This window comes from Puntigrus tetrazona, chromosome 24 (genome assembly GCF_018831695.1).
Source record: "Puntigrus tetrazona isolate hp1 chromosome 24, ASM1883169v1, whole genome shotgun sequence".
Lineage (NCBI taxonomy): Eukaryota > Metazoa > Chordata > Actinopteri > Cypriniformes > Cyprinidae > Puntigrus > Puntigrus tetrazona.
The window spans coordinates 10,115,590-10,135,835 of record NC_056722.1 but is presented as its reverse complement, the minus strand read 5'-3'; the positions used below and the strand labels follow the sequence as shown (position 1 = coordinate 10,135,835).

Genomic DNA, 20,246 nt, shown 5'->3' with positions numbered 1-20,246 from the left:
TGAAAACTTTTGAACATTCTGAATATATTCAAAGTTTTCTTGATTTTTTGAAATTATTTTTCCCCCATATAATACTGCCCTTCGGAAGCAACAAAAGATACTTGTATGATTCTGGAAGATAAATTAAGTACAATTTACCTTCATCTTCAAATTTAAAAAGTTTTCATCCCCAGCTTTTAATGCATCTTGTTGCCTTCTGGAGCATCAGTTAATGTTTGAACCTTTTTTAATAGCTGAGCACCAATAGTTGGGAAAACTAAAGAATCTCCAGGACATGGAGGATTTTTCTCTAGAACAGTGCTCAGTTTAACAAAAAAACCTCAAATCAAAACAGTTGTAGATCATCTAGGTTAACACACACACACACACACACACACACACACACACAGTATTAACAACCAAGGGTTCTCAAACTTTTGTGGTGGGTTATTTAAAAAAAAAATTGCCTTGTGGACCATATGTAAACATCTTTAGTGTATCTTACTAAGGACAGTATTAAATAAAAAAAAAAATTTGTTAAGATTTTTCACATTTTCAAAGATTCTGCAAGGAGTGCCCAAACATATGCATACCAATGTATGTTAAAGTAAATAAATCAATAAATACATTGCTCTGTTATCTCTGAGACTGTGATCTTCTGTGCAGCTAAAGACAAACCAGTTAGCATGTTTTGCTCAATCTTTCACAGTAATATTATAAAGATATCCCTTTGTAGCATCGCTGGGGGGGGGTGAGATCAGATGTGCTCATTTTTTTCAAATGCTTGCAGAAAAAGTATAGCGAAAACAAAATTACTGGGTTAATCTTTTTTACATTTTCTTTGTTTGCTAGATGCACCAGAGACCTCATTCTAGCACTTAAAACCTGAAAAATTCTGATGATTTTCCATAATTTGTCACCTTTAACAACTGGACATTCATGATTACAAAAAGTTATTAAGAATTTAGAGTAGTTGATTCCCTTGGAAGGGGTGTCGTCTCCGTGTCTTTTATACACATTTCCTTTTGTGGACTTGATCAATGCAAATTCTAACAGTTTGTTGATAAAAGTTTTCACTCCAGAGGGTAAACCCTTTGAAGGGATTAGTGCATATGAATGAGCCCTTACGAATGGGAAGGAATGCATAAATATAAATTCAATTACATTTTGGAGAACAGACAAAAGAAAGTGTTCGGTTGATTCATTGTTTATGTTCGGATGTTTAGTAGCAGTCATGCATGCGAGCACATGAAGAGTTTTCGTTCTTTCTTCTCTATGTCGGTGGTTCCCCATACAGGCATTTGGACGCAAACCTCTGCCTGTTTACTTTATTTTGACACTGTCTAATAACCCAAGTGTAACTGTGTACTTTATTATAAAAAGCAAAACGTAATGCTATTTTATATTTCGTAAAGCGGCTTCAGACACCTGTGAGCCCAACTGTTTCAGGATGATTACTGGCCAGACCCAGCAGCATGAGCAATGGCAAGTTACCACAAGCCTGACTGCATCTGAAGCTTGTTAACATTCCTGTGACAGAGTCTTGTTCAAGGCACTAATAAGGACTGATGTTGAGTGTGTTTGTGCAGCAGAACCCAAGTCATAAAGGCCACCAAAACTCTTCTAATAGGGCATAGAGGGACGCAGTGGCCAATATTTAAATATGCCTTCACGTTGCCAAGGTTACACATGAACAAACAAACTGTACACTATGAACACACTGCGAGATATTTTTAACACTATTGTTGAATGCATTTCTTTACTCAACAGTGCATCATACTAACTTTCACAGACTTGAATATTAGTTACGCCCAGATTCGCAATTCAGCTATTATCTAGGTATCACCTCATTGAAAGTCAATGCGTAAGATGGAAGGTTGCTGAGTCGGGGAATGATCAATTAGGATACAGCTCTACTCAATGTTCAAATAAATCATCATCTAGATCGGCTGTTTTTCAAACCACTCCATCCCAGAAATTCAGCTGATGCTTGGACACATTGGGTTCCCACACAGTAACTTCTTAAATTCTTGCTATTCCTGTTTGCTCCTCAACGTCATAATGGGAAATGGTTCTTCAGACATTACTCTCAACAATAGGAACTTGCTATATACATTATGCTTTGTTGGGTATCTTTATATAATGATTTTTAAATGATGGAACACATTGCATTTATTTTATTTCAGAGAAAAAGAGTAGAGTAATTTCTGTGGCAGCTAACTTTATGCCACTACTGCTGTGAATAACTTTATGATCCATAAACATTCTTATATTTTCTCTTAGCGCCATTAGATGACTCCCATAGTTCCTCTGAAAATTATTTGTTTATATTAGTGTATAGCGAATAACTGCTTTTTTTGAAGGGAGTTTGGAACCTTCAAAGGGTCACCACCTTCAATCGGCCCTCATAACTTGCATGAAAAGACCTCTCCTTGCCGGTCATGCTGATGTGGGGGAAGGGACAAGCATGCAAGTGCATTAAACCCTGTATTGCAAGCTGACCAGATCTCTGAAATGAAAAGTACGCTTCGGAAAGGTCATTAAATTGACCACAGTATTACAGCAATAATAAAATTCTCAATCTGCTTCACACAAAAGATCATATTTGTAACCTTAGCCTTAATTGGAGCATGCTTAAAAGTATTTTGGCAACATAAAAGGCATTTAATGTACAGATTATTATAACATACAAAAGCACTTTATTTACTAAATGTATATTTACACAAAAGTTAATATTATTAAGTTTCTAATGCAACATATTTTTATTTTATGCTTTAGATGAAAAAACAAATATTGTTTTTTAGGCAGGACAGACATATGAGAGAAACATGTTGATTTCATTAGCTATGACAACAGGTCCTGGGTGAACATTTTCAGTGAGATAGTGACAGGAAGTCATCTGCCAGACATCAAAGTAGATTACTCCATCAATATCTCTGAACATCTCTTTCATCACTATGTTTTCTTGCACCGCATACCAGTCACTTTGAAAAATGTCCTGTAACAAGATCAATAACAAAAGAGACGGTCAGACTTCATCCCTTTTTGGGGGGGAGGGAAATAAACAGAAAGAAACATTAACTTTTTATTTAGCTTTTTACATTAACAATTTAATAAAGCCAAGTATGAAGTTAGTGATTTAAAATAATAAAATAATAAAGTGGAAATTTAAACAATACATTTTATTTGAGAACTTATATTTAGTTAACTATTTTCCATCAATCATCAAACTGAAGTAAATATTAACCTGAATGCTTACTAAAAACTCTCAAATTTTTTTAAACCATTTCAAGTCTTTTAGATGTAACATATATATATATTTTTAATTAGTCTTCCCATTAACATCATTATAATATTCCTTCAGTGTAATTTGCGAAAGCAATCACAGACTACCATAATGGCATCCATATCCAATCATATCAAGTTGGAGGCATTGCATCTTCTCACTTGACTTTCCCCCATTCGTTCTCACTTTACCCACAATTCCTGGTGGGCTACAGCTCTGCAGAGTTTAGCTGCAACCAGCCCCAAATCACGCCTGCTTGGAAGTTTCCAGTGATACGGAAGACCTCGATTAGTTGGATCAGGCATGTCTGATTAGGGTTGTAGCTAAACTTCGCAGAGCTGTGGCCCTCCAGGAACTGAGTTTGAGTCCAGTGCTTTAGGAGATCTGTTAAAACTCCACGGGCTCAGGGGAGGCACGACAGACAGCATTTCGGCGACATTTATTTATTTAAATTATTTTAAATGAATGCATTTTATACTAATTGTTATACATTAGAATCAAATAGAATATTAGTGAACAAAGTAATATGAGTGTTGCTTAAATATACAAAGACGCACCTATGAGCTCAGTATTTTTAGACTTTTTATTGATATTAAATATTAAAACAACAGAACAAAGTCTGGTTGACCATAAATATTATTGTAAGAAAACAAGCTGGAAGAGTTTTTGAAAGAGCATGTTATCAAGTGTACCTTTAGACCTGCAGTGTTTCCAGACTTGATGATGACGGTGGTCTCTGGCGCGCGACTTAGCAGCGCTACAACAGACTGACGGATTTTGGCCACTTTATGAACATAAAATGTTATTGGATGAAACACCAGGTGGGCAAAGAGTGTAAAGACAACGACTACATGAGGACCACCGGCTATTTTATCAATATCATTGGCGATATAATGCAGGTCGGTCATAGGCATTATAGTAAACCGCAAAGGAACACCATGAGGCCTCCAGTGAATAATGATATTATTTTTTAATTCCACAGCCATCAGGGGTCCAGCCAAACGAGGAGTGTGGAGGTCCATTCTTTTTATGCCTAATAAACATAAGCAAACATTTTCATTAGACTCATTGCTTATTCATTTGCTAAACAGCTTTACAAAGTAGCTTTTATAGCAGTCCCAGGAAGTACATGGGCACTTAATATATAAAACGATCACATCACATACTTATGCTCATCAGAACACATGTATCATTATGTTGTAATATTATTATAATATTATGCATTACGTACATAATTTATGTCTTTTCTGGAACAAGATATTTTGAGGAATGCTTCGGTTTCAACCATCTAATACAAAGACATTTATACATCAAGCGTCAAATACTTTGTGAATGTCTTTATGTTTATGCATCGCCTGTCAATACTCGATTCTGATTGGCCTGGCAGGTATGCTGTAAAACCGTTTAAAAATTACATTAGGAGTTTGATTTTGATGTCCTTAGAAATATATATTTGCAGTATAAGTAACAAAATCCATCTCAAAATGTTTTTACGGCACCTCTCTCAGGAGCTCTGTCAAAAACGAACTTTTGGATTTTAGCTTTGATTTTAAATGCATTTTGCTTCACGCTTGGCGATCCTTAGCCTACAAGTCGTGCATTTAAAATCCTTTAATGCACGGCTAGCCTTACTTATACATTCATGCAAGTCTTAAATAGCGCAAAAATTTTGTGCAAAAAAGCCCCGACCACCAAATCAAAGAAATTTATGTCACTGATCAACTTGCCTGGCACTTTATTTTCAAAAAATTCAAACCACTGCCTTGTGGTGGAGTCTCCCATCATGTAGACAATCTTATTTTGTAGACAGTTCCACATTTTTGAAGAATTAAACTGTTGAGTGTTGCATACAAAAGACGTCCAAACATCTTTGAAATAGAACCCCGCTGGAACTGGTGTTGTCAAGCCAGATCTGCATTTCTCCGTTTTGCCTAAAGAAAAGAAATATTTATCTGAAATAAATGTGCAGTAATTATTTTAAATCAGTTAATTCTCTTGTAACTGTATTTCATTTCACATGATAAGTGCTTGTGAATATTTTCACCAAAAACAATTTAAGAAATGAAGCCATTCAGTTTAAATTCAACACTGAAAATTAAATAAATACATTATTTCTTTTCGACTTCTGTTTATTTATTTACTTATTTCCAAATAATAAATTAAATGTACTCTAAAAATGATGGGTTAAATATTCCCTTCAAACCTCAAACGTAGGAAAGCTAAGTTGCAGGTACTGCAACACCATGAACAAACTATTCTGTTTCTCATTTCAGTGTGTTGCCATTTTAAACCTTCGCACTCTCCTCTGTCCCTCCCCTCATTTAATGTGATAGCTTTTTAGCATGTATACACAGATATGTGAACATACCAATGCCTGCAGTGTTGGGAAGGATATTGATGACTTGTTTGTCTCCAAATCATCATATTTCCAAAACAAGATCAATGGGAACAGATCATTTAACTCCCTGCTCTAATGCCTGACTGCCACATTTTTAAAGAGAAAAAACCAACCGCATCGACTACCGATTTTCACTCAGTTTTCCTCTCCAGCAATTCTTCCCCAGCTATTCCTGTTTGTCTTGACTCATTTCAACACATACTTACTTTGCAGGCTCGGGTAACCCCACTGAAAAAGCCCACTTTAAACACTTCTCAAATGGATTTAATGGGTTTTCCAAACTTCCTTTTGAGTGATGAACCAGTTTGTTACAGGGAAGTTTCTTGGGTCTCAATCCAAATCATCAGCCACAGCTGGATTCCTGCTTTTAATATCATCAGATCCTGCTGTCTACTCACACTGGGCATCTCTGGGATCAGTTAATCCTATCTCACTGGTAGGTCCTGGGGAGTTTCCACAGCACATCAACTGGTCACTGGGGTTCCTCAGGGATCGGTTCTTGGTCCCCTCCTCTCTCCATTTACACTACATATTACCCCATTACATTGTACTACTCCTCCACTGCTATTATCTTTTTTTTCATCTGGTCCAACTAGCTACCTTCAAAGTGGCCATTATAGTGGCTGCTTGTATTCCCTGCCAAATGAAGACTCCCATGCTATTTTTAAGAATCTCCTCAGTCACAACTTCACTGATCACATTGCAGTGCAGGCCCTTTCAAGTCCAGGCCCTTGTCATTTCTAAAACTGCAATGCTCTTCTGGCTGGACTGTCAGCCTGAAACCTTCCCAGGGCTGGTAAGAAGAAGTTAACAACAGAGTAAGTCCCATTCAAGGCACTGATGCTTGCATATAGAACAACCACAGATGATCCACAATTACAAATCTCACCCTCTAGAAGTCTGAGATCTGCTAGCAGCGACGCCTCATGGTACCATCTCAAAGACTCTCACTCTCCAGAACTTTCTCGTTCTCTGTTCCTGGCTGGTGGAACGATCTTCCCGCATATCCGGAATGCTGGATCTCTGTCAAGAAGAAACTGCTGAAGGTTAAATCTTTCAGCAATATGCAATAAAATTATTAGACATTACCTAAATGTACTTAAACACACCTTGTTTAGCTTCTGGCATTGAAAACACTTGTGCTTTGAAAAACACTCTCTGTTTGTCTCCATATGTTTTCTGGTTCTTGTAAGTGCTGGTAAAAGCTCTGCAAAATGACTAAATGTAAATGTAAATGTAAATGTAAATGATAATAACGGAGATGTTTTCTCCTACTTTGTAACTGTTTTTGGGTTCCACAACAGAGAATGTCGAGTGGACTGGACTTGTGGTCAGATTCAGCTGAGTGATTAGTTGATCTGGACCGGGCCAGTTAAGAGCCTTCTGTAGTCTTTCCCACTCCTCATCACTGATTCCCATGTCAAACACTGATACTGGTGATGAATAATTTTTTCGAGAAAATGGTTTAGGGGCAGGGAGATGAAATGTTCCGATTTGGAAACAATTCAGTTGCCATACAATCTGGAAAAAGGATCACAATACAAATTATATATACTGTGCATAGATTAAGCCGTGCTTGGTTTCATGACATAAATGTATCCGATATTTGATTTCTGAACCACTGCAATATGTTTGTGAAGCAAAGTAATAAAAACACAGCAAGACGTAGCTAATACAATTTAATAAAATCGAGCCAGGGTTCACGTATTGAACCGTGTTTTGGCTCCATAGAGCAACCTACATAGATGCAACATTTGGCAACTCCAAACACATTCACATATCTGCCATCTATTTGCTTAAAACCAGAAAAATGATCTGGCAATAAAGTATGTACACCTTGAAAATAGTAATATAAATCATGAAAGAACTATTCTGTAAAGAAGTCATTTAATATGTAGGAACGTTCAACAACTTAGACAAAAAAGCATCAAAGCAAGTAAAGTGTCATTTTAATGTGGTTAATATTTTTAGTTCTTTCAATCCAGTGACCAAATTAATATTAAAAAAATAAAACAATGATTAGACCAGGGGTCCAAAATAAAACCAAAATTATATAAATTTAGACACATATTTAGTGGATGCACTTGATCACTTTTCCTGTGACATGCTATGTTTTAATGGCAGTAGATGTTCTAAGTATAAGTATAAGTATCATGCTATAAGAAATTATTTTAGCGGGAGCAATGGGTACATAACAAGGAGAATAACAACGTGCAGTAAACGGTAAACCAGTGTGTTCATAATTAATATAATACATTAAAATAACATAATAAGACACACCAATTTTCAGTATCAAGCAGCAAAACAAATAGTTTTTTTGTACAGCTAAAAATAACTGGACGTGGTTGAGACTGGAAGCTGGACCTATAGAATTTACAAATGGCCGCCCCCATTTTACATCAAGAAAAATGTGGATAAAGTGGGAAAATTCCAACTTTGCAAGGACAGTCTGGCACTTCTGACTCGTAAGTACATTTGTTTTATTTACAGAATCTGCTACTTACTATGCAAACATTATACTATTGCGAAGTAATGCTTGTTTCTCTGATCACAAATGCACACATGCTGTTATCTTGAGAGGTTTAACACGTTTCAAGACATTACAATCAGTAATTATGTTCCCACTGGACGCAACAAATGCCTCATTAGATTTTTTTTTTTTTTTTGTCATAACGCCTGGACAGGGCATCAAATGTCAGTCACATGATTGACCACAACACACTGGACAGCTGGCCAATCAGACCACACCTCGCTTTTTTAGAACGACGAGTTTTGCACAAATCAACTTGTTTCTAAAAGTTGAAACTTAGAGGAGCAGCAATAATGTACAGAATGTGGAAAACAATGTTTTTAACCTTAAACCACAAATACATTGCATTACACCAAATACACTAAATAAATGTTCTTTTTATGACCCCTTTAATGTCTCATACCTTTGACTGCGTTAAAAATGTGAATGGGAATATGTATGGAAATTATATCCAGATGAGGTTATGCATACTAGTAAAAGTTTTCCTTGTAAGCTCCACATATGGTTATACACACACACACACACACACACACACACACACACACACACACATATAGTTATATTAAGTGCATACAAATATTATGAACTTACCAGGCAGAATGTAATCCAAGCAAAACATGCACTTAGTACGTGGTTTCTTAACCTGCAAACTGAAACACGGAAAATATCAATTGTCAAATCCTTTAAACTTTAGTCTATAATATCACTTTGTGATAATGCTAATGAACTGCTGATAACCTGGTGGATTTGAATCCATTTTGGATGATCTGACCACAGCAAGTCTGTCATATCCGTTTATAAGTGAAAAATATGCACCCTGCAAAAAAATATCCTGTTAAACTAGTCACACTGCTATGTCACAGAATAACAAAAGGTACGATAATGACTGGCTGGCGACATAGCTTGATGCTCATTGGGTTAAAAAGATTCTGATCTTTTGTTTAATCTAAATGATAAATCCACGTCAGAGTGAGAACTGTTTGTCTTAACTGTTTGTCTTTGCCTCCGCCTTGAACTTTAACCGCACTCCTCTGTCTACTTTCAAGGCGAGGCATTTAAAACAAACATAAATAAAAATAATTAAAACTAAAATTTTTGACGTAACAGCAGGTGTGACCATCTGTAAATTGAAATCCAAAACAGCTTGTTATTCTGCTTAAAACAGCAAAATGGCTTTTTTTTAACGTTGCCAAAATTATAAACACACTGGTTATAATTATAAACACATTTACTTGCTTAGTTTGTTATTCTTCTAGATATTTATCTACAGCAGCTAATAAATCTGAAGTCTAGCATATCCGCAGATTCAAAATTGCTGACTGAAATACAGTTTAAGACATGCTTCCATGGTTAACAAAAATATATCCTGAAGACTGAATTAGTTGCTTCAGGTGTGTTTGGTAGGAGTTGGCAAAAACAGACAAATTTAAAAAAAAGTGGTCATGGATAATTTTCAGATTACAGCACTTCTCATTCATTTCTATGGTACCTATAAACAGTGATTAACTGTCACATAGCAGAAGTGAACAAAAGTTCAGTGATTGTCAGGGCTGTAATGCAATTGTTATAAAGGCACATATGATCATAGTATGCCTTTAAGCTTTCTCCAAAAGAGACACTGGCCCTGGTATATCTCCCAATATTAAGACTTTCACTGGCTTACTTACGCAAAATAAGTTGGATAACTCCTCTCTTGTGGCCCAATTAGATGTGCACTTCAAAATCTCACCAGAAAAAGGAGTTAGTCATCTAGGTCATCAGTCAGTTAAACTCACATCTGACATTTTGTGTGATGGAAATGTGCCTGACAAATTTTATTCTTAAAAATGCAAATTGTGGAACACATGTTAATCTTGAAATATTTATTAGGACATTTTGCTTGGCTATTATTATTATTATATATCCAAGTCGATGTGTCTATTCTGCCTTAACAAAATATGGGAGGGAGGATTTATTAAACAAACACTGAATAATACAGGTGCTGGTCAGTGTCCCAGTGGTGTGTGTTGCTGAGGTGCTCTCTCTTTCTCCTCCTTTCTTCTGGTGCAGTGGATCTGGGCCGTGAAGTGGTGGCTGATTGGTCATACGCTGCTTTCTAGTGAGGAAAAGAAAAGACCACCCAGGTCACCTTTTCCGGCTGCCCCTTCTGGTCAGGCAGCTAAAGAGAAATTAGGCATGAAACACCTATAGTAGACCGCCAACCCCAGGAAGGCTCTGTACCGCTTCCAACTTCTCCTGGGGCCGGATGAGGCCCCTCCCAATTTGGAAACCCAGGTACTTGACTTCAGAGAGCGCCAGATGACATTTCCTGAGATTGACTGTAAGTCCAGCCCTCCGTAGTTTGGACAGCACCCTCCGCAGTCGCTCGAGGTGATCCTCCCAGGTCTCTGAATGTATGACCACGTCGTCCAAGTAGTCCGCTACATAGGTCTGGTGTGGCCACAAGACGATGTCCATCATCCGCTGGAAGGTTGTGGCGGCCCTGTGTAGACCGAAGGGAAGGGTCCGATACTCACAGTGGCCACTGGGGGTAGAAAAAGCAGTTTTCGGTTTAGCAGTTTCCGAGAGGAGTACCTGCCAGTATCCTTTTGTTAGGTCTAACGATGAGATACCGGGCCCTTCCCAATTGGTCCAGCAACTCATCTACACATGGCATGGGGTATCCATCAAATTTGGAGGCCTCATTTACCCGGCAGAAGTCGTTACAAAAGCGGAGGGTGCCGTCGGTGCTTCGGGACCCTTACAATCAGGCTGGACCCGGGGCTACGGGAGGGTTCGATCACCCCTAACTTGAGAATTTGTTGAATTTCCTCCTCAATAGCCTGCCGACAAGCCTCTGGGACACGGTAGGGCCGTTGCCGGACGATGACTCCTGGGGCCACCTGGATCTCATGTTCGATGACGTGGGTCCGCCCGTGGAGGGGCGAGGACACATCAGAAAACTGACCGACCAGGTGCTGGAGCTCCCCCTTCCGAGCAGCCGAGAGATGGGGGCTGAAATCAACAACCACAGGACTGGAGGAGTTCTCTCCACTTCTTGAAGAGGTTGACGTGGTATAGTTGCTCAGGGCATCGGCAGCCTGGCTGGCGCATCTGGTAGGTAACTGGGCCAATCCGTTCTAGTACTGAGTAGCGGCCTTGCCAGGTTGCCAGGAACTTACACATGGCTGTGGGGACGAAGACCATCACGTTATCTCTGGCCTAGAATTCCCGTGGTTGGGCTGCCCTGTTGTAGTGTCATTGTTGTGCTTGTTAGGCCTTAGACAGGTGTTCCCAGACTAATGGCATGACCCAATCGATTCTTTCTCTCATCTCTCTTATGTGCTCCACGACGGTGCGATGGGTGGCCGGCTACTGTTCCCACGCCTCCTTGGCGACATCCAGGCCCCGGGGCTGTTGGCCAAAGAGGAGCTTGAATGGAGTTAAGCTAGTTGAGGCCTGGGGAACTTCCCTGATGCCGAAGAGGATGTATGGCAACATCAAGTCTCAGTCTCGCCTGTCCTCTGCCACCACGCATTGAAGCATCTGTTTGAGAGTCTGGTCAAACCTTTTGACTAGGCCGTTAGCCTGGGAGTGGTAGACCGTGGTCCTCAATTGCTTCACTCTCAGCAGATGGCAGAGGTCAGCCATTAGCCGGGACAAAAAGTGGGTTCCCTGGTAGGTCAGAATCTCTGCTGTTATGCCAAACCGGCTTTCTGTAAAGGGACTGCCTCTGGGTAGTGGGTGGCATAGTCTACGATGTCCATCCCGATGCTCTCGAAGGGCACGTTGATGATGGGTAGAGGCATAAGAGGAGGTACCCGAAGATGTTGATAGGTTTATGCATCGAGTTGGAACTTGCCATGTGTTCCCATGAACGCAGGTGATCGTATGTAGACCTTTCCTGACGTTTCAAGAATAGACCGATCATCCTGTGATGGGTGTGGACAGGTGCTCCAGGTGCTCTGGGTTCCATAAATTTGAGCAGCCTGGTAGACAATCTTCCACAGCTGGCCAACTCACTGCAGAATTAAATGTGCACCTCAACGGTTTCCATTAAAACTGTCCGTTGAGAGTTCCACAGGGTCAATATACATGGCCGGGCTACTATATCAATGGTGCCATCAGTGAAAATTTTGGGCTGTGGACAATGTGAAACATGTATTGTTCTCTCATGAGTCCACCTTCACTGTCTTTCCCACATCCGGGAAAATTACGGTATGGAGAAGCCCCAAAGAAGCATACCACCCAGACTGATGCATGCCCACAGTGAAGCACGGGGGTAGATTAATAATGGTTAGGGTCAGACAGAAAGACAGCAGAGGGAGCACTTACCTCTGCATGAACTGTGATTGCTTCCTCTGCTACAACTTCCTGCCTCGTGAATATAATCCTCAGTTAACTGAAATAAACTAGGCTTGATGATGTATGCAGCCTACAAATGCACCCTACTGAGGATGCAGCCTTCAGTTTGAGAAACTGCCTTATTTCGTGTCTGTATGAATCAGCCGTTTGAACGAATCGATGAAATGAATGATTGAATGATTCGCTTAATAAGACAGGGATTTGTCACTACCTTCTTAGCATAAAGACAACAGCTGTCCTGTGACTTCAGCTATATTTACATGTAAAACAATTACTCAAAGAAGGAATATAATATCTAACACAGTGCTTGTAGTCGGAAAAAGTTGTTTGTTATTGAAAATGACTCAATCACAGCAACACAAAAACTACCCTTTAAAATTACTCAACAGCCTTAGTTCTGCAATCGGGTAGATAAAATAGCTTATATTTAAAATCAACATTTTATTTGAATTGACTAAAGTGTTTACATAAAGCATTTCACTCCGATTAAACCATTAATCCGAATTACAAAGAAATAGTTTTGCATGTAAATGTAGCATCGACTTACTCATGAATCACACAATGCTTCCTGAGAACCGAGAACCTCAGTGGTGATTGCAACACTAGATTTTTTTCCCCCCTGGTTTATTCTTGGTTTGTACTTTGTACTTTGTTCATGTTTCATGTAGCTCTTGTTGTCTTGTGATGGTCGTCTGATTGGTTCTTAACAGCCTGTCTGTATTTAAGACTTTGTGTTTCTGCATTCTTATTCTTTTTCATTGTTGAATATACTGTTGATGTGCTGTTTTTTATTTCACTATAGTTACTTGTAAATGTGTAAGCAATTTATGTATTGTTTTATATGGTCTCTCTCCTTTGTCTTTAAGACTGCCTGTGTTACAGTGGTGGTGAACAATGGAAACTTAAAGATGTTTCAAAAGAATATGGAAAATTCTATCATGAAAGTAGGTCTGACAACAATTAATGTGATTGTAGTACTTATTTGTAAATAGCATATTGTTAAGAAATACTGGTATTTTTTTAAGAATCCAACTTAGTGTGAATAACATAAATATGTTATTTTCACCCACTATAAATAGCATCTAACTGGTATTTGCACTTACTAGCATATACTGTATATATAAGTTAGATAAGTGTTCACACTTTTTACTTTTTATGGCTAAGTTATAGGACTAGTCTAAGCAGTTTAAGCAAACAGGATACAGCCAGGCTTCATGACATCTGTTACCTCTCTATCTCACAAGTGTCATCTCACAGTCATAAAGTAACAATGATTCAATAATAACCCCTGTGATGCTGGTAAACCAGATGGTGTTTGCGACCTGCCATAGGAATAGATTTAGTATAGATTTAATCTGTCAGATGTGCATGTAGGCTTACATGCTCTTTAAAGCTGGGGAAAATATACAACAGGGACCAAAAGGTTCAAGAAAGATAGATTGGAGAATCTGTATTTCCTTATCTGAAAAGCACTTGCCCAAAAATCCTTAGATTTTTAATATACATGTTTTCCAGCGGTCAGTTGGTGGACACTTAATGCGGTAATGCCTGCATGCATATTACTACAATATTAGCCGTTTATTAATAGTAATTAAGCACATATTAATGCCTTATTTAACATTACTACACTGTAAAATCCAATAGTTTACCTTACTTAGTTATAGTTAGTGTGCTGTACTTAGTTTTTATGCTTACTAGATTTTATTTAGTAAGAGCAACTTTGAATGACTTAAAATATTCAAGTAGCCAGAAAGAAACCAATGATATTAATAAAGCAGTGGGAGGCAGCAGTAAAACAATAGGTTGCTAATGCACAATATAACATGTGAAGAAGAAGAAAAAAATTGTTGAAGTCACTCATTTTACAAAGTTGGATTTTCAGTACAACTGAACATCACATAAGCCACACAAGATTTTTCTAAAAGTTTTTATTTTTTCCTTTTTTCCTATTAATGCAGCGATGCAACATGAAATCACAGTTATTTGGTTTCAAAGGAAGAAAGCTAATAAATATAGGTTGCTTTTAGAAGGTGACCTATGTTTCAGTTAATTTATTATATAGTTATTTTTCTATTATTGTGTATATTAATGATCTTTTATACTGTCAATGTTTTTCATAAACCACTTTCATAAACCTTTTAATTTATAACTGATATAATATCGATGTATATGTGATATAATAATTGTGTTATATGCTGAAGTCACATGCTGACTTCATCATTCAGCACACCAATCACAACAGTGGTAATGATTACATTTGATTTATTTCTATGAATTGCGTAACCATTTCATTTGCTCTTTGTGTTGTGCTACTACTGACACAAGACAGCAAATTATTTTTGCTAATAAAAAAAAAAACTGTAAAACAAAGCAATTGCATAATTTATTCTGCCTCAGTGCACTCTGGGAGTCAGTGAGTAGCTAAACTAAGACAAGGTTTCAAGGAAATATTACTTATGTTTTCTTAGAGCGACCAGTTTCCTCAAGTTTTTATAGTAAACTCGACTTAACCGGGTTTAGAGTGTAATCCTGCCCAATACCTAAATCTAACAACTAGCTTACTAATTATTAATAAGCAACAAATTAGTGTTACCAAATGTGATTATAGAAATTAATTGCAGATGTATGTAAATGCAGGTTTTTTCAATTACTTTATGAATTTATGAACTTTATTTCAATTTAATTACGAAAATTATGGATGTCAGTTTACATCGACATATTATTTATTGGTATAATAATATTGCTTACGATAAACTCAAAATGATTATTTAAAATGTTTCATTTGGCATCATTTTCTTGCCACTTTGTACATGATACAACATTTATTATGCTTTAAAAAAGTGACACAGTTATTTACGTATTAAATGTAAAGCACTTGATTGTAATTTTAACCGCAGTGTTATTTAATATTACATTTACACATTCTAATACCTTTCATTAATGAATCATTAATAAACATCATAAAATGCTTAGTGGAGCATATATTTTTGTAGCTAGAAATATAAAATAATGTGCTTGTTTTTCATTTTTGCCACTCCATAATTCAAAAAATTATAGAATGGACAGAAAACACTGCATTTTCATATTTTTGAGGGCTATTAAAATCTTGTGCATCATCAAGCAATTTACGTACGAATAAAAACCATCCACCCCAAAATAATTTTTTGTCATTAATTACTTTTCCCAATGTCTTTCCAAACCAATAAAAGGTTAGTTCATCCTCTGAACACAGTTTAAGGTACTTTGGATGAACACTGGGAGGCTTGACTTCTGAGTAAATGACAATGTCAAGATCCAAAAATGTATGAACGACATCGTCAGAATAGTTCTATGCCATCAGTGGTTCAATCTGTGTCTATTGAAGCGACGAGAATACTTTTTTGTATGTGAAGGAAAAAAAAAGGCACATTTATTCAACAAATAGTCTCCTCTGCGTCTCTCAACTTGGAGAATGAGCCTATTTCCAAAAAAAGTGGGGTGTTCCTTTAAATTGCATTAGTGAAGTGTTAATGTGTGTCAGATCTCTCATGTGGTTTGTTAAGACTTTACAAAGAGTGACCTATAACTGAAGGGCTCCACTACTATGCACTTTGCATGAACCTACATTAATGCACAGATAATAAAAAGCAAAGAAAATTGACCTTCCAACCCAACAACAAAAAACAAGTTACTTCTGCGTTTAGGATTCTTATGCTTGTCTTTTATGTGTCACTAGGAATGACTAGAAAGCTCTGTTTATAGATTAAAAACAGCAAAAACCAACTCCTTAGAGCTTCCCTGTTTTCTTCAGCAGCAGGACATTATGGCGGCGTTACCAGGGCAACGCCATCCTGGATCCGTCAGGAACTTACCAGTTTCCACAGTAACGGCATACAGAGGTGAGAGGAGATCATTATTTCAGAAATATTACATCTGAGCGCCTCTGATAGAACCATAATTATGGTTTATAACCTCGCCGTGCACCGTTTATGCATTTCAGACTGTAATGTTACATAAGATGAATCGCGTCCTTGCCACAAATATCCAAATAATCAGCTCGTGAAGGAGGTTTTCTACGCAGCGGCCCATAGAATTACAATTACTTCTCATCCCTGGTGATTTCCTATATCGTAATAAACAAAATGTGAAAAAGCGCTAAAAAGAGAATGAAAAACAATGCTCTAAAAATCGGTGACTTCCAGATTTTCTGTGAAAAATATCGGTAACACTTCAGAACACTAATTCACTATTATGACATTTCCTTCAATATTCATAACTTGCTGCTTATTAATAGTAAGGTAGTTGTTAAATTTAGGCTATGTGCAGGATTAGGGATGTAGAATATTGTCATGCATCATAAGGCATTAATATGCGTTTAATTAGTACTAATAAATGGCTAATATTCTAATAATGCGCATGCTAACCAGTTAAGAGACTAGTAAAAAATATAATAATATATATTAGGAAAACGTATCTTCAGGGTAAACGTGTTTCCTCTAGGAGACTGCAACAAATCATTTCCTCATATTATTCACATGACCCTGCCTTTGATGGACAGTTTCACAAAATCCTTAAAAAATACTTCCAACGACAGCAACGTCACGCTTTTACACCCCAAATCGCAGCGAAATAGGGCTGCGCTTTGTTCAAGAGCTTAAGACTAGTCCTGTAACGCTAGAAAGGCAGGAGAAGAGAGGGTACGAGTAAAGTATCTTTCTTTTCACGCAGCAGAAGAGGATTCCCATTCACGTCGAGCCACAGAGGTGATGCACAAAGCCTTATCAGCGTGGGCAGAAAGGCAGCGGTCATGGTGCGCTGCTCTTATTGTGACACCGCGCCGTTCTCCCAGACACGCTGGCGGTGTGAATACCGCCGTGTTCTGCTCTGGAGACGCATCGGAGTGGAGGGGAGAGAAACATCATCCGCAGAGGAAGGCTTGAAAAAGAAAGAAACGGAATCCAATAAAGCGTTTTATTTCAGAGAAAAGGATAACCGTTTCAGCTGTGGCCCCAAAAAGGGCTCAGACACTTGATTACTGAAGACGATTCTTGGTTTATTGTTTCTGAAACAACTGAAATGTTTTGTTTTGAAAGTACGCTTGCCCCGTTATGCAATATCCGTTTCATACATTTGGTTAACATACTAATATAAAACATTTTCGTATTTCTTCTTATTAATCGCATATGTGTTTTAATGTCATTATCGATGAGGGTTGTGCAGTGTGAGTTTTGAATAATATCAAAGGTATAATGTGCAAAAGTTCCACTTTAGCCCAATCGGATGAACTATAGTTAGCATATATAGTTACGCTTAAGCACTATACATTGCAATTAAAGTGCATTAGTGTGCAATTAGCTGTTCCAGTTTAGCAGACTTCAAGTGTGCCCAAAGTACCATAGTAGGGTATTTTTATAAAGTGCATAAATATGCAAATGCATACTTGCACTTTTAAAAATAAAGGCGCTTAAAAGGTCCTTCACAGCGATGCAATAGAAAAAAAACATTGGTTCCAAAAAGAACCATCTCTTTCTTACTTTTTTTGTTATTTCATGTATTTCAACTACATTTTAGTATATATATATATATATATATATATATATATATATATATATATATATATATATATACACGTTGCACTCTTTATTTCAAGTTATATTTCAAGGTATCTAATGCAGTGATATTCAGCTTTTCTAAGTGCGACTAACCAGAAACGTCCAAAATTTTTGCTTTCTTTTAGAACTTTAGTGCATTTATGCATGTAACAGTTACGTTTGTCCAAAATAGTTTACAAAAGAGCAAAGACCGAGGGAGTTTTAGGTGGATGCCATCGGTTTTGCACTTTTACAGACGTTAGAAAGACTGTATATTAAATTTAAAATAAATAATAAAATCTACACAGTAAATCATTTTTTTTTTTATTAGGCCATTGTCCATTTGAAACAAATAACCTTTTAAAAAAGGTTGCCGCCAGCTGTAGCGCATTAAAGGCCTATATGTACTTCATTTTCCACATATCCACGCGCTGTTGAGTCAAAATACACTCTTTTGAGCATTTGACATGTGTGCACTACCCATAATGCCAAGTTTTAAGCACGAACACACTACATGTTCCACAAAATCACGCGGCGTACAAATAATACATTTTAATATACAAAAAAACACACATATTAACCAGTGAGCATAATCAATTAAAGGAGCGTTGTTGTTATTTATAACGCGCATTGACCTCGCGTTGTTAAGACTGTGTTTGCGCCGCAGGGATGCTGTCTTTGGTGGTGTGCGCATCTTCTACACGTATCAGCTCCAGCTTAGAAGGAGCTCATGACTAAGTGCTGGCTTAAAGACCGCAAATGACTCATTCTCCGGAGCTCTTTCTGCTGCATGTCCAGAGGGACAGTCTGGGTAATTGGAGTCTTACCAATAAAGGAATGCAGCTGAGAGATCGAAAGCTTCTATTACAGACTCCATACAGCTGATGATACAGAAAATTAAAGAACTAAGATAAGTGACTAAGACAAGTTACCGTTATTCTCATATCCTCACTGGTCATATAAATAGCCTCGACCTGTGACGACGTCTCACGGTGAGGCCAGACCAGTGATAGAAAATTAGCTTTTTCATTAACCGGCAATACGTCGTGCCTAAAATTAATTTTCCGTAGCTTTTTTAAAACGTATTATTACATTTTTTTTTTTTACTAACCCAATTAAATTTGTCCGTTTTTTGTTTCAAATTGTTAAATTGAATGAATGAATTCCAGTAAAACAGTTAGACATAATGTCTCATTCTGTTTAATGTTTAAATGAAGTATCCCGAATGCTACAAATCCAACCGAATACAGTAATTAATGTCTTCCCGCAGTAATGTTATTTAATACTAGCTGACATACTGACATATTACTCAAGATTTAATGAAAAGCAAAATGTATTTAGAGTGTCGAATTTCCCAAACCGTTTTGATATCACTATTGATGATTTGTCGGCCTTTGAACAATATCGGTCTTTGAAAGCAAGATTTTTAAAGTGTATACTTGCATGCATTCTTCGGCGTCTGTGTGTAGTCGACGGTCACGATTAAGGATATATGGAGTGTGGGTTGTCTCAAATTCGCATTCAAGCTACGGTACATCTACAACGAATGGCTACTACATTGTCATCTGTCAATAAGGACTTTCTTCCAGAGTGAAGGAAAGAAAAACAGGACGTGGAAGACAAAGCCAGCCTTAAAGAAAACAATGCTGATCTTGGCATTGCTCCAACAGTCAAAAAGTCATTGGTTTGGTTTTCACGCTGTCTGCCAGTGCTGTCAGTTCCTCTGAATATGCGCTAGAAGATTTAGATCGCTTGCAGGTTGAATTATTTTAACCCGCTAAACTGGATTCAGCAATTCTCTCACACGAGAGTCACGTCAGTGCCTCAGATTTTGGACTTTTTGGGCTTTTGTTTGGTGATCTCCATCTCAGACTGTCCACGAATGGGGAAAAAACTAAATAAATGAACGCTAAAATTGTGTGGCGTGTACATGAAATTATTACACAATAATGTCCAAATAAATGAACATAACAAAACAATCTAACAGTAGGGAAAATGGGGGGGGGGACCTTTTTAGAGATCCTTGTAACTAAATCAAATATAATATAAAATAAATAAATCAGCATTAATAGCATGTACCAGTTCAACAAGTTTGCTGTTGTGACAAATAAACTCATCTTTATTATTTTATCTCTTTAT

At 37.5% G+C, this 20,246-nt stretch overlaps 1 protein-coding gene across 1 annotated transcript; it reads right to left on the bottom strand.

The window, feature by feature from the left end:
- Positions 1-2,298: 2,298 nt before the first annotated feature.
- On the bottom strand, positions 2,299-12,429 carry LOC122330201 (NXPE family member 3-like). Its single transcript, XM_043227065.1, has 8 exons — positions 8,932-12,429; positions 8,785-8,843; positions 6,894-7,184; positions 5,870-5,891; positions 5,634-5,675; positions 4,993-5,196; positions 3,958-4,298; positions 2,299-2,977 (listed from the first exon to the last, which is right to left on the bottom strand). The coding sequence occupies exons 1-8, from the start codon at positions 8,948-8,950 to the stop codon at positions 2,780-2,782; spliced, it is 1,176 nt and encodes a 391-aa protein (XP_043083000.1). The 5' UTR covers positions 8,951-12,429; the 3' UTR covers positions 2,299-2,779.
- Positions 12,430-20,246: the final 7,817 nt, after the last annotated feature.

Coding starts and splice junctions, on each gene's coding strand:
- LOC122330201 (XM_043227065.1), bottom strand. Junction 4,299..4,992: donor TTTTGAAAATAAAGTGCCAG/GCAAGTTGATCA, acceptor TATGTTTATTAG/GCATAAAAAGAATGGACCTC. Junction 2,978..3,957: donor GAAACACTGCAGGTCTAAAG/GTACACTTGATA, acceptor ATCTTGTTACAG/GACATTTTTCAAAGTGACTG.